Here is a 12,723-nt window from a genome sequence, read left to right as displayed (position 1 = left end):
CCATAAAATTATTTTCGTTGCTACTCTATAACTGTAATTTTGCTACTGTTATGAATCATAATGTAAATATCTTTTTGTTTTCCGATGGTCTTAGGCAACCCCTGTGAAAGGGTCGTTCGACCCCCAAAGGGGTCGCAACCCACAGGTTGAGAACCGCTGACCTAAGGCAATATATAGATTCAGTGCATTCCTGTCAAACTACCAACAACATTTATATGGAACCATAAAAGACCCCAAATAGCCATGGCACACTTGAGAAATAAGAACAAAGCAAAGGTATCATGCTACCCAACATCAAATCATGCTTCAAAAGTATAGTAATGGAAACAGTATGGTACTGGCATAAAAACAGACACATAGATCAGTGGAACAGAATAGAGAGCCCAGAGATAAATCCATTCATATGTGATCATTTAATCTATGACAATGTAAGCAAGAATTTACATTGGGGTAAACATAGTCTATTTAATAGATGGTGCTGTGAAAACTGGACTGACACATGTAAACAAATGAAACTGGACCACCTCCTTACGCCATATATGAGAACAAATTCAAAATGGATTAAAGACTTAAATGTAAGACCCCAAACCGTAAAACTCCTAGAAGGAAATATAGGGAGTAAGTTTGCAGATGTTACCCTGAGTAATATTTTTACTGATATCCCCTCGAGCAAGAAAAGTAAAAAAACAAATAAACATATGGGATTACATCAAACTTAAAAGTTTTTTCACAGCAAAGGAAACTATCAGTAAAACAAAAAGGAAGCCTACTGAATGGGACAAGATATTTGTCAATGACACATGTGAAAAGGGGTTAATATTCAAAATTTATGAAACATTCATTCAACTCAACACCAAAAACAAACAAGCCAATTAAAAAATGGGCAGAGGACATGAAAAAACATTTCTCTAAAGAGGACATACAGATACCCAACAGACGTATGAAAAAATGCTCAACCTTACTAATCCTTAGAGAAATGCTAATAAAAACCACAATGAGATACTACCTCACTCCAGTCAAAATGGCTATCATCAATAAATCAACAAACAAGTGCTGGCAAAGTTGTGGAGAAAAGAGAACCCNTTATTTTCAGAGACTATTTGGCAGCAGCTGAGGTTTTGTGGCTGATCTCTCTAAGGTTGAACTAAACTTTAGCACCAGATTAACATTTCATTTAACTTTATACTTTTTTTTCACTCATGGTGCAATTATTCAGCACCCTGTGGAAAAACCTTTGAGGGAAATATGAAGATGAATTAGTCATAGTGGAAGGTAAAACATTTTACTTAAAACAAGGAGACAAATGCTAATGCCTTCTAGAAGTGGGAGCCATTATTTCAGGTCAGAATGAAAGCTCTCTCAATGTTAATAGTGCAAAAGTAATATGGAGGTGGAAGTAGGCTAAGAGGTGGAGAAAGGAGATAGAATGCAAAGAGAATATCGAAGCAGCAGAAACTGGATGACAGAGAAGACGCTAATACCTGGAGGGTCCCCACTGCATGCTTTATACTGTGTTTCCCAAAAATAAGACCGGGTCTTACATTAATTGTTGCTCCAACAATCTACTTTTATTCATTTATTCATGTACAAAAATCTACATTTATTCAAACAGTCATGTCTGGCTGACAATCTTAACTGGGGCTTATGTTTGGGGCAGGGCTTATATTACGAGCACCCTGAAATATCACGCTAAGGCTCATTTTCTAGTTAGGTCTTATTTGGGGGGGAAACACTGTAGGAGACAGAACACCCAAAAACTCAGTGATTCAAGCCAGGTAGATTTTTATTTTTCTTTCATGAAAGAAGAGTCATACGGGTATTTAGGGTGGTCAGCAGCTCCTCCCAACACGGTCAGCCAGGGAGCAGGTCCCTTCCTCCTTGTTGCTTCCACATCCCGTAGGGTGCTGTTCTCAGCATGGCAGAAGTTGACTAACCAGCACTGTGTCGGCCTTTCAACACTTAGTACGGGGAAAGAAGAAGTGGAGAGCAAAGAGCTTCCTTCTAAAGAACATGATCAGGAAGTTGCAGCCTTTCCAAGGGAGGCTCCGTCTGAGGAGCAAGGATTCCTGCTGGTATTTAAAATGGTGCAAGTGGTTCTGTTCCTTAATATAAACAGGGACGTTAATACAGGAAAATAATTAGCAGTCTCTGTTATGACCACATTTCAATTTAAAAAGGCTCACTGCCCTATCACACTGCAAAGAAGTCTAGTGTCAGCAAAATTTGTTCATAGACACAGAACTTTAAGTGAGATTATTCAGGTCTCAATCTTAAAAAAGAACTCCTGACAAATGATCATTAACAAAGGTCTTCAGGGAGCAAAATAACCCTTCTCTCTTATAAATAGCTCCATGGAGACAAGAATGAATCTAGGTAGAAATAACTGGATACTATTTTGAAAGAAAGAAAAAAGAAAAGACAGGAAAATCTTTTGGAAAATGTTATAAAATGTTCTTAAAAGAAATTTAAAACTTCAATGAAGGGTTGGAATATAAAGCCAAGGAAATCTGGGAGCAAGGTTCATGGGAACAAAAGGGAGCTGGTAAACATCTGATGTCTCTGAATGTTGGAACAATCTTGATAAACTGAAAAATGTATTGGAACATTTAAGAAAAACTGGAAGTAGAAATACAGAAAACTAAGCAAGGAAGCAAACAACATCCCTAAAAGGGGCATCAGTACACAGAAGAGAGCAAAAGAATGTTGTGAAGAAAGGAAACATTTTCACAGAACACTACTTGGTTTAAAGCACTCATAACAGGTAAAAGTTATTGATTTAACTAAAATAGTGCAATAACTACATTGGAAGAAAGAGGCAGAAAAAGGAGATAATTAAATTAGAAGATGATAAAACCTTTGTAATCAATAGATAAATGGATGGTTCATGAGAAAAGTAGAAAAAATAAATTATCTAAAAATATGGTGATACTTCATAGTCGGTGTAGAAGCCTGACCACCGCACTGTATTTCTGAAGCTGATGTTGAATAATAATGTATGTCAACTATAATTATATATACATATAGGCACGGGATGTGGAGTAGAGTGTGGGAATGGAGTCAATGGAATTGTAATAGATAAGTATGATATTGGGGGTAGGAGGGCAGTAGATGGGGGAGGGGGGTTGTTCCTGTGCAAAGGGTGAAAAGGATAATTATTGCATCATTCTGTACACCTGAAACTAATAATAAAAACAATTTAAAAAATTAAAATATTGTGATAGATGCAGGGAAAATCTGCTCGAAGAGGTGACAGTGGTCCTCTGGGACAAGGGAAAAGGAATTGTGGGTCTGCTTAGTACACAAATTTGTTAAACGTATACTATGTTAAACTTCATTTTAAAGATAAATAAAGTTGTAGGTCAAGAAATAGTTGCACTTGTAATGTGGTTTATAATTTATAGAATTATGTACAAAAATTAAAAGTATTGGGATGGCCAAGCAATACATTGGTTAGGAGTTGGCTTGGAACACCAGCTCTGAACAGCGGGGCCCTGGTTCGGATCCCACATGAGGGCCAGTGACACTTCACCCTCTACAGCTAAGATGGTGAACAACAGCTTCACCTGGAGCTGGGTTGCTGTGATTCACCGGTGATGGCGTAGGCTGCAGTGGGACTTGCTGGCAGCGGGCTAGAGCTTTTGTGAGCTGCTGCAAGGCGTTGTGAGCAGCCGATCAATTTCCAGCGAGTAACTGCCTCTCCCAGGAATAGCGCAATGATAATACCAACATGGGCCAGTGAAGCGACATCCTCCACAACTAGACTGGAGAACAAAAGGACAGCAACTTGTCTTTTTCACTTCCCTGATTCCCCAATAAAATCTTAAAAGCAAAAAAAAATAAAATTATAAATGTTAAATTTAAACTTAAAATAGAAATGGAGAAATGGAAAATGTAATGAAGTTGAACTATGTAAACCCTCCTTTATCTTTTCAATATTTGTTTGCATATACATGTATTTATTTTAGATAATTTTTGAAAGGCATTTAAATAGAAGAATCAGTTAAAGGATAGAGGAAAAATTTATGTCAGTGTGAAAATAAGTCTCTGTAATGCTCCTTTATATTCATAGAGAATGGTAAGGAAGAAAACATGGAGGGTTGACATTTAAAAGTCTCAACTGTTTCTTCTATACAACTAGAGAATGAGGCTCGAGGTAGATAATTCTTCATCTGAGCACATTATAATACGAAAATATAAGCATACTTAGCTTTTCGATTCTAACCCATTAATACAATGGTGTGGAAGTTGACTTTCTAGTTAGCGAAAATCTTAATTTCATTTAGGAAAATGGGAAAAATTTGTTCCTTCCCAACTGATCCCAATATCCAAACCAATTTCTCTATATCAATAAAATATTCTTAAACACAGCTACAGAAATCTAGCAAGGATTTCTATGTTTGCTAATCAGTGAACTCGTTAGTGTGTATAATGGCATGCAGTATGCCCTGATACTCTACTGTATCAAACACAAATTAGGTTTTTATCCTATTCTACACACAACATGTGCTATAGTAAAAAAATAAAATAATGTGATATAAATATTAAATTATTTAAGTGATAATAAAATAGAAAAGTAATTCAACTAGCACATAACAAAATAAAATAAATAAGGTCATGTGTTTAAAATTATTTCTTAATAAAAGACACATTTCTGAGTGAGGTTTCTTGGCAAGGAAGGGGTATAGTCACTCTTGCTGGCAGGTGAGAGTGAATGAGATTTAGTAAGAGGCAGAGAGTGAAATAGCAATTGCCAGATATTTATCCACATCTAACCCCAAAGTACTGGTCAGCTTCCTCTCCTTCAGTCCCTGCTGCTGTTGGTAGTAGACCGAGAGAACAATTACAGAAAGACACAGACATAAACAAAATGGACATTTGTTTGGATTTCCTTTTCTTACAATTATACAGCTCCTGCTAACACAAGATATTCTGGCAATTCAATATTTTTTTTAAAAATGATATATCAAGGCTGGCTGAGTGGCACGTTGGTTAACAGCTGGCTTCGGACGCCAGAGGGCCTCGGTTTGGATCCCACATATGAAGGCCAGTGACACTGCCCTCTACAGCTAAGATGCTGAACAACAGCTCAACCTGGAGCTGGGCTGCCTTGAGTCGCTGGCTACAGCTCAGGCTGCAACCCCTGCTGCAGTGGGTTGCCATGGGCTACTGTGTGTAGCCAGCAGCCAGCGAGAGCGGCCAGCAGCCGCAGTGAGCGGCCATCCAGAAGCTGTTGACTGATCTGCCTCAACCAGAAAGAGCGCAATGATGGTGCCAACTTGGGCCAGTGAAGCAACGTCCTCCACAACTAGACTGAAGAACAAAAAGGACAGCAACTTGTCAGTTCCTTTTCCCCCAATTCCCCAGCGCTGTTCCATCCCCCAATTCCCCAATAAAAACCTTAAAAATAAATAAATAAATAAACAAAAATTATATATCACCCCCACTTCATAAGGCAATAGTAGCTATTTTTGCATATGTTTAAAATTTACTGAAGATTTTTATGTAAAATATCCAGACTCCTTTTATTCCTCTTACTCAAACCCTCAATGAGTAGCAGGTTGAACAAGTTCCCCTTGTAAATTCTTCTCATATGTCTTTTCTAAGCCTTTGTGGATCACCCACATTCGTACAGCATCTTCCAGTTTCTTAAGTTATATTTTTGGTAAATACTGCGAAGGTGGTAGTTATAATATATAATATAATATAATATAAAATATGATAATAATATAATATAATAATATAATATATAATTTAAGCAACGAGAGCAGATGATGATGTAATTCTATTCGTAGAATGTCTCAGGAGTCCCCGGGGCTGACGTTACATCTTCATACTCCGACCAGAAAAAGGAGAATCAACATTTGTTACAGTGGTTTGTTGACTTCTTGGTGAATTTTAGTTGCTTTGTAGGCAGTGTTAGCAAATATTTGCTGTGTGAGAATTCAGATAACAAGGGATGCCAGAAGAGGTGCAGAACCCAGTGAGAGAGAAAACTAAACAGCTCACTCTGCAAAAAAATGAAGGGAATTCAGTTCAGGGAAACAAAAGCAAACTTTTGCAGGAGTCTGATAGAGGGAAATGAGAGATTTGCGTAGGAAAAGGGTGATAGATTAAAACAGCAGTTTGACAGAGAACCACAGAGAAGAGGCAACTGAAGAAGAGGCCCTCTGGGCTCTGTCCATGTTTTACCCTGGAGGTTACTGTAAAGAAGCCCACAGTGCCATTCGCTGCCCATGTCTCTGTGTCTGATAGTGATCCCAGTTCTGAGGAGCCTGCCCAGCAAGGCCGGACTGTGGGTCAGTTGTGTTTGGGAGTCGATGCTGCCAGAGCAAGTCTTCACCAATGAGAAGAGGGAATTTGTGGATAATACCCCAGGACCTCATACTTGGTAAAAACAACTCGGAGTTGTGTTCCACGTGCTCTCAAAAGGTGGTCAGCATAATGGAGCTTCTGTCAGCAACAGCAATGATCTCCTCAATAATGCTCCCTCTTGAAACTGTCCTCCCTCCCCCATCTTCCTACCCACTCAGTCACAGAGCCTTCTGGGACCACCTCCCAAGGAAATTAGTTACCCACAAATCCTTGTCTCAGGGGAAACCCCAAACAAACACCAAGCAAAAGGAAATCCTAGCAACAGGAGCAGGTAATGGTTTTAAGACCATGGATAGATACCGTCCATGTTAAGCAGGTTTCTCTAATAGTTCAAGCCCCTCTGCGGCGTCTATAATTCAGTGAAACCCTGCTGTACACCGTACCTGATTGCACTATATTTGGGGTAATTCAACACTAGAAGGCAACATTCCCCATAGAGTTCCATGTACAAAGAGAGATGAGACAACCAAAGGATCTGAGATAAGAATGAGAGAGCAATTTCAGAGGAAGCAAAGTTGGAGGAAGTGGTGAGTAGTAGGAATAAAATTCCAGAATACCGTGAGATATAAAAGTGATTGATAATGTGGTTTCTCCTCGTGTGTGGGATAGTTGCTCAAGCCTTTTAAGGAAAATGAGGACCCGATTAGATAAAGGGCATGGGAATGCACAGGTGGCTCCCACATGGGCTTCACATTCATCCACCTTTCAAAGTTTGTTCTCTGAGGATGGAATAAGTGGGTCAGACACAAACATGAATCCTCTTGGTGTAAGGCAAAAGTCAAGAGGTAGCCTTGATGTGGCAGAGACCAAGTCTACGGGAGCCTATTAAAGGGCATAACTCTCTTCAAACAGGGGAGGATGGACAAGGGTTTTGGGGTGTGTTGACACATAATCTAAATACTGAGGACCTGAGTGATTTGCACATGTGGAACTGTGGAGTAAACGCAATCCAGGGAAATGTATTGTTGTGCATCCAAGTCCATATCTGAGGCCCAATATAATAAAACAAATGCATTATCTTTATGTAATGGGCTTGATTAGAGACATCATTTCACAGAATCCTAATGACCACAAAGACAAAATCAGGTTTGATACATAAGTTTTTTACTTGAAAAATACATTACACATCCAAAAGCAAAATTCTGAGCTACAAGAAGATCTATGATTCTATAATCTCAAAGCACTAAACATTAGTAAATTATCCTTTGTAGATATCTATTATAATGAGTTTGGGGCCAAAGAGATGGTAGAGTTGCTAAGCTGAAGTGATCTGTGTTGAACTGAAGGCAGCAACGCACGTTTTCCTCCATCTTTGAGAAAAATAGGGATAGCTCAAGTGGGTTTTCTCGCTTCATCTCTCTCTCGTTCCAGGCGTTCAATCTCCAAGGACAACTTATACACCTCCAGAGCCATTTTCACATCTGCCACATTTGGGAGACACTTCATGATGCTTATGCCTGCTAGAACGCGCTCACAGCCTGCAGGGACCTCCTGAAAGGGATAGAGGTGGTAAGAGGCTTCCCTCCAGGTCATGAGGAGAGTAAATAATGACAATAGCAGAACAACAGGGTCAGGTCCAAGGCCAACCTCAGGACTAATGGGTGAGCAGGGAAACCAGAAAACACCTCGGATCCCACCATAGTCTTCCCCAGAAGGATATAGATCTGTTCTGAGACAGCTTCCCAGAAAGTCTTTTTGGGGACAGAGGCTATTTCTGCTAACCATCCAGAAATGGAACACAGTATATTACATGAGCTAGAAAGGAAAGTTAAGGGTCAGTACTTCCAGGTCTATGAGAACCGCATCTCCCTAAAGGAGCTCGGTTTTGCCTGTTCTCAAGTGAGAGCATGAAAACTTGCCACCCTAATTGACAAGAGGGCCTCAAGGCAAAAAGAAAAAGAGAGAGTTCCTTTGAATGAATCCTGACAAGTCAGAACTCACCCTTGCTGCCTGGGACAGAGCTTTGGGGCAGCACCCTTTATAGGGTTGGATAGCACAGGAACTTCCTTCAATTGTGCCACTTACCCACTCACACTTGGGCACCTCTGGGTACCAGGTCCTGTCATCTGAGCAGGTGATATTTGGGGAACCGACCACACCATAGCCAGAGTCACACTGGATGGTGAAATTTTCAGATTCATTATACTGTTGCTTGTCCACAGACAGCTTTCCATGTTCTATCTCTGGTTTCAGACACAAAGCTACAATGAAAGCACAGTGTTAAGCAACCAGCAATACTTAGGAATAAATTGAACCAAAGAGGTAAAATACCTGTACTCAAAAAATTATAAACACTAAAGATAGAAATCAAAGAAGATACAAATAAATGGAAAGACATACCATGTTCACGGATAGGAAGAATTAATATAGCTGAAATGTCAATACTACCTAAGGCAGCGGTTCTCAACCTTCCTAATACTATGATCCCTTAATACAGTTCCTCATGTTGTGGTGACCCCCAACCATAAAATTATTTTCGTTGCTACTCTATAACTGTAATTTTGCTACTGTTATGANCCTTGTGACTTTACTGTAGGCTTCAAGATTTCTCTTCCCCCATGTTTATGTCATTAACAGTCAAGGGAGGGCAGTGATACAAGAACAGTAAAAGGACGGTTGAAGAGTGAAGTAAAAAATTGTTCTCCTTTCTCCACAGCTCAAAGCTGAGTTGGTAACGAGGGCAGATGAAGGCCAGCCACATCCACTCTGTGGTAAGGAGATTATCTTTTTACCTCAACCTCACAAGGCCACAACCTGAGTGCTATCCACAGAGGAGGACAGTATATGGCCAGGACCCCGGCCTGCATGGGCTCTGGAATCACAGCTAGGTCATGGAAATTAACCTCACAGAGGGTTATCTGATCATAAATCCTGTTTCTACCATAGGGGAACTGTGTGCCTATGGGCAAGATACTGAGCCCCTCTTAGGCCCAATCTCCTTTTTTATAAGATAAAAATGACAACCGCACATATCTCTCAGAATTGTTGAGAGAATTATACACCAATAGTCTCTGTAAAGGCCTTGGCATGGGGCCTGAAACATGGTGAACATTAAAAATATTTAAGTATGAGGTGTGAGCAAACAGTATGGTGAATGCTTCAATTAAATCACCCTCAAAATACTCCCCCTGGTGTGAACAAACCGTATGGTACATGGTCCCATTAATCACCCTCAAAATACTCCCCCTGGCTTTGAATACACCTATCCCATTGTTCTTGTCACTTTCTGAAGCAGTTCTGGAAGCCCTCTTTCATGAGTGGTTTAGTTGCGCTGTCATGGCTGCTTCGATGTCCTAAATCATTGTTTTTTTAATTGGGGAACTGGGGAAGGAGAACAGCATTGGGGAATTGGGGAGGGGGACCAGCCAAGTCTTGTTCTTCAGTCTTAGTTGTGGAGGGCGCCAGGCGCCATCTGGCTGCCTGTCAGCAGCTCGTGACCTCCAAGCTCAAGGTGCTGTGTTACAATCTTAGTTGTGGGAGGGCGTAGCCACCATCCATGGGAGTCGAACCAGTAGCCTTGTTGTTAAGAGTGCACGTTCTATCCAATGAGCCTTCCAGGTGGCAGCTCAACTCAAGATGCTGAGTTCAGTGTTAGTTGTGGATGGGCGTAGCCCACCATCAAGTAGGCACTCTTGTTGTTAGGAGCATGTTCTCTCACCAGCTGAGCCATCCTGCCACCTGTTGGCAGCTCAGCAGCAGCTCAGCTCAGGCACAGCATCACTGGCCCATGTGGGAATCGAATTGGCGGCCCTGTTGCTCAGAGCTCATGCTCTTAAGCTAAATCAACCAACTAAGCCACTCGGCCAACCCCTCCTAAATCATTTTGACTTTGGGGAACAGCCAGAAGTCACACAGGGGCCGATACATTGAATAAGGTGGATGAGGACACACCGTAATTGTTTTATTTGACAGAAATTGATATATACCAGAAGCGATGTGTGACACGGAGCGTTGTCATGATGAACGATGATGGCATACTTTAAAACACAGCTTCTTTCAATTGTAACTCACACCCAACTGACTGCACAGAACAAGCTGAAACTTGTCATAGTTCCTAAGGTTCGATGCGCTGCTTCCCATATTGAAGATCCCTGCCTTTTCTTTGGATGGCACACGGCAGCAGCACTCACTATATTTTTGACAACGGTAAGACTGTGTCGCACATACCGCTTCTGGTATGACAATTTCTGTCAAATAAAACCATTACAGCGTGTCCTCATCCATCTTATTCACTGGATCTGGTACCATGCGACTTCTGGCTCTTCTGCAAAGTCAAAATGAGCACGAAAGGTAAACATTTTCAATTGAATTGGAACATCGAGACAGCCACCACAGCGCAACTGAAGACACTCACGAAAGAAGACTTACAGAACTGTTTCAGAAAGTGGCAAGAATGATGGGATAAGTGTATTTAAAGCCACGGGTTATATTTTGAGGGGATTAATAGCAATGTGTTTCTTACTGTGATTTTTTTTTAATTTAAACATTCACTGTATAGTTTGATCATACCTTGTCATATGTATATAATATATATACATACATATTATATATCTATATGAGCAATTGTTAACCTTAGGGAAGAGAATAATAGAATTTAAATTAGCATGTGACACCGATAAAAGCTGAACTTCTAGGAGTCAAAATATCATCATAATAACTATGTAAAATTATTATGATGGACAGCTGCTTCACCAANAACAGGGGGCTTCTATGGAAAGTAACCTCACAGGGTGATCTGATCATAAATTCCTAACTGGGCAGGTCATGGTGGGTAGTCACGCCCACAACTTCTTTACTGAAAGGCTTAGCTTTGCCTTAAGCAAGCCCTGTCCATTGTTTCTGTGCACATAGGTTAACACACTTTTGAAATGTCCCCTTTCAGACTCTTCCTTCTAATACCTGGTCACCCTTTTAGACCCCTCAAAAGAGCACGTACTCTTCACTACCCTGTAATCTAATTTCCATGTGGCCACCCCAAGAGAGCACAAAATCTTAACTATCCTATAATCTGACCCCTGATTTGCTTTCTCCTACCTTCATATAATGTTCCCTCCTTAATCTCAAATGCATAAAAAGAAACTGCAAGCTATTATTCTCTGAAGCATTTTTCTCAGCCTACTGAGATCTTGCTTCCAGGTATATCCTCTGTTTGGCTCAAATAAACTTTTCATAAAAATTCTCTACAGATTTGGACATTCTTTCATCAACAAGTTAAAAGTTCTTAGAGTAAAAAGTGCATCCTTGAGAATTATCAGTCCTTCCTCCTTAGCCCTAGCATTGGTCCAGGATGGTTATCATTCAGGTGCCAGGCAGTCAGGATGATGAATGCCAGGTGGTCTGGACGATGGGTGCTAGGAAGTCAGATCACATCCCAGTGGTCTGGATAATGGACGTCAGGTGAATGTATATGTGAGTCCTTCAGGGGGTAATCAGGTGGCCTGGATACACGGGTCTTTTGGGGATAGTTAATTAGAAGATTACCTGAAGGTCTAGATGTATAGCCAGGCATTGACACAGGACTGGGAAGTTCAAAAAAAGTTTCAGTTTCAGGTTAGTTAAAAAAAAAGTGAAGTCTTTTTCCATGCCTCAACCTTCATAATGGTAATAATTTTAGCAGCTTGGTTAAAATGACTCCATTTTATATATTCCCTATCTTACTCTTTCCTCATCTTGAATATATTCTGAAATTTCCACTTTCCTACCTCCTTACTCTTGCCCATATCATCTGCCCACTTGCCCTTACTCAAATCTTACTCATTTTCCGGACACATCTCTCACACTGCTCCTGTCCTCCAGGCCAGTCTCCACATTCCAATTCCAACTTAGTGTTTATAAGCATATTCCAGAGGAGGAAAATGGCAGCGGTGAGGAGGGCTCCCTGAGCTCTCCCTTGGAAATCAGCCATTTGAACAGCTGTAACTCATCAAGGGAACCTCTACTCATCTCAGAGAACAAACAGCTAAGAGACTCACATGATGATGGCCTGAAGGCAATCCTGAGAAATAAGAACAAAGTCGGAGGAATCACGCTACCTGACATCAAATCATATTACAAGGCTACAGTAATCAAAACACTGTGGTACTGGCATAAAAGCAGGCACATAGATCAATGGAACAGAATAGAGAGGCCAGAAATAAATCCACTCATATACGGTCAATTAATCTATGACAACAGAAGCAAGAATTTACATTGGAGTAAAGTCTATTCAATAAATGGTGCAGGGAAAATTGGACTGACACATGCAAAAAAATGAAATTGGACCACCTCCTTACACCATATACAAGAACAAATTCAAAATGGATTAAAGACTTACATGTAAGACCTGAAACGATAAAACTCCTAGAAGAAACT

The 12,723-nt window shown here is 40.4% G+C and overlaps 1 protein-coding gene across 13 annotated transcripts in view; it reads right to left on the bottom strand.

The window, feature by feature from the left end:
- The window catches only part of C4BPA (complement component 4 binding protein alpha), a 91,476-nt gene that overhangs the window by 10,475 nt on the left and 68,278 nt on the right, over positions 1-12,723 (bottom strand). For 8 of the 13 annotated variants that reach the window (XM_019629150.1, XM_019629151.1, XM_019629153.1 and 5 more), the window contains 2 exons: positions 8,398-8,573; positions 7,774-7,863 (listed from right to left, as the gene is read on the bottom strand). The exons of 2 other annotated variants lie outside the window; for them this stretch is intronic. In XM_019629150.1, coding sequence (XP_019484695.1) covers positions 7,774-7,863; positions 8,398-8,573 — 266 coding nt within the window. Of the gene's footprint in view, positions 1-7,454; positions 7,864-8,397; positions 8,574-12,723 lie in introns of those variants that run through there. 3 more of the 13 variants (XM_019629160.1, XM_019629158.1, XM_019629162.1) reach the window with 3 other exon arrangements.

Source organism: Hipposideros armiger, unplaced genomic scaffold (genome assembly GCF_001890085.2).
Source record: "Hipposideros armiger isolate ML-2016 unplaced genomic scaffold, ASM189008v1 scaffold_826, whole genome shotgun sequence".
NCBI classification, from domain to species: domain Eukaryota; kingdom Metazoa; phylum Chordata; class Mammalia; order Chiroptera; family Hipposideridae; genus Hipposideros; species Hipposideros armiger.
This window is presented reverse-complemented; position numbering and strand designations above follow the sequence as displayed.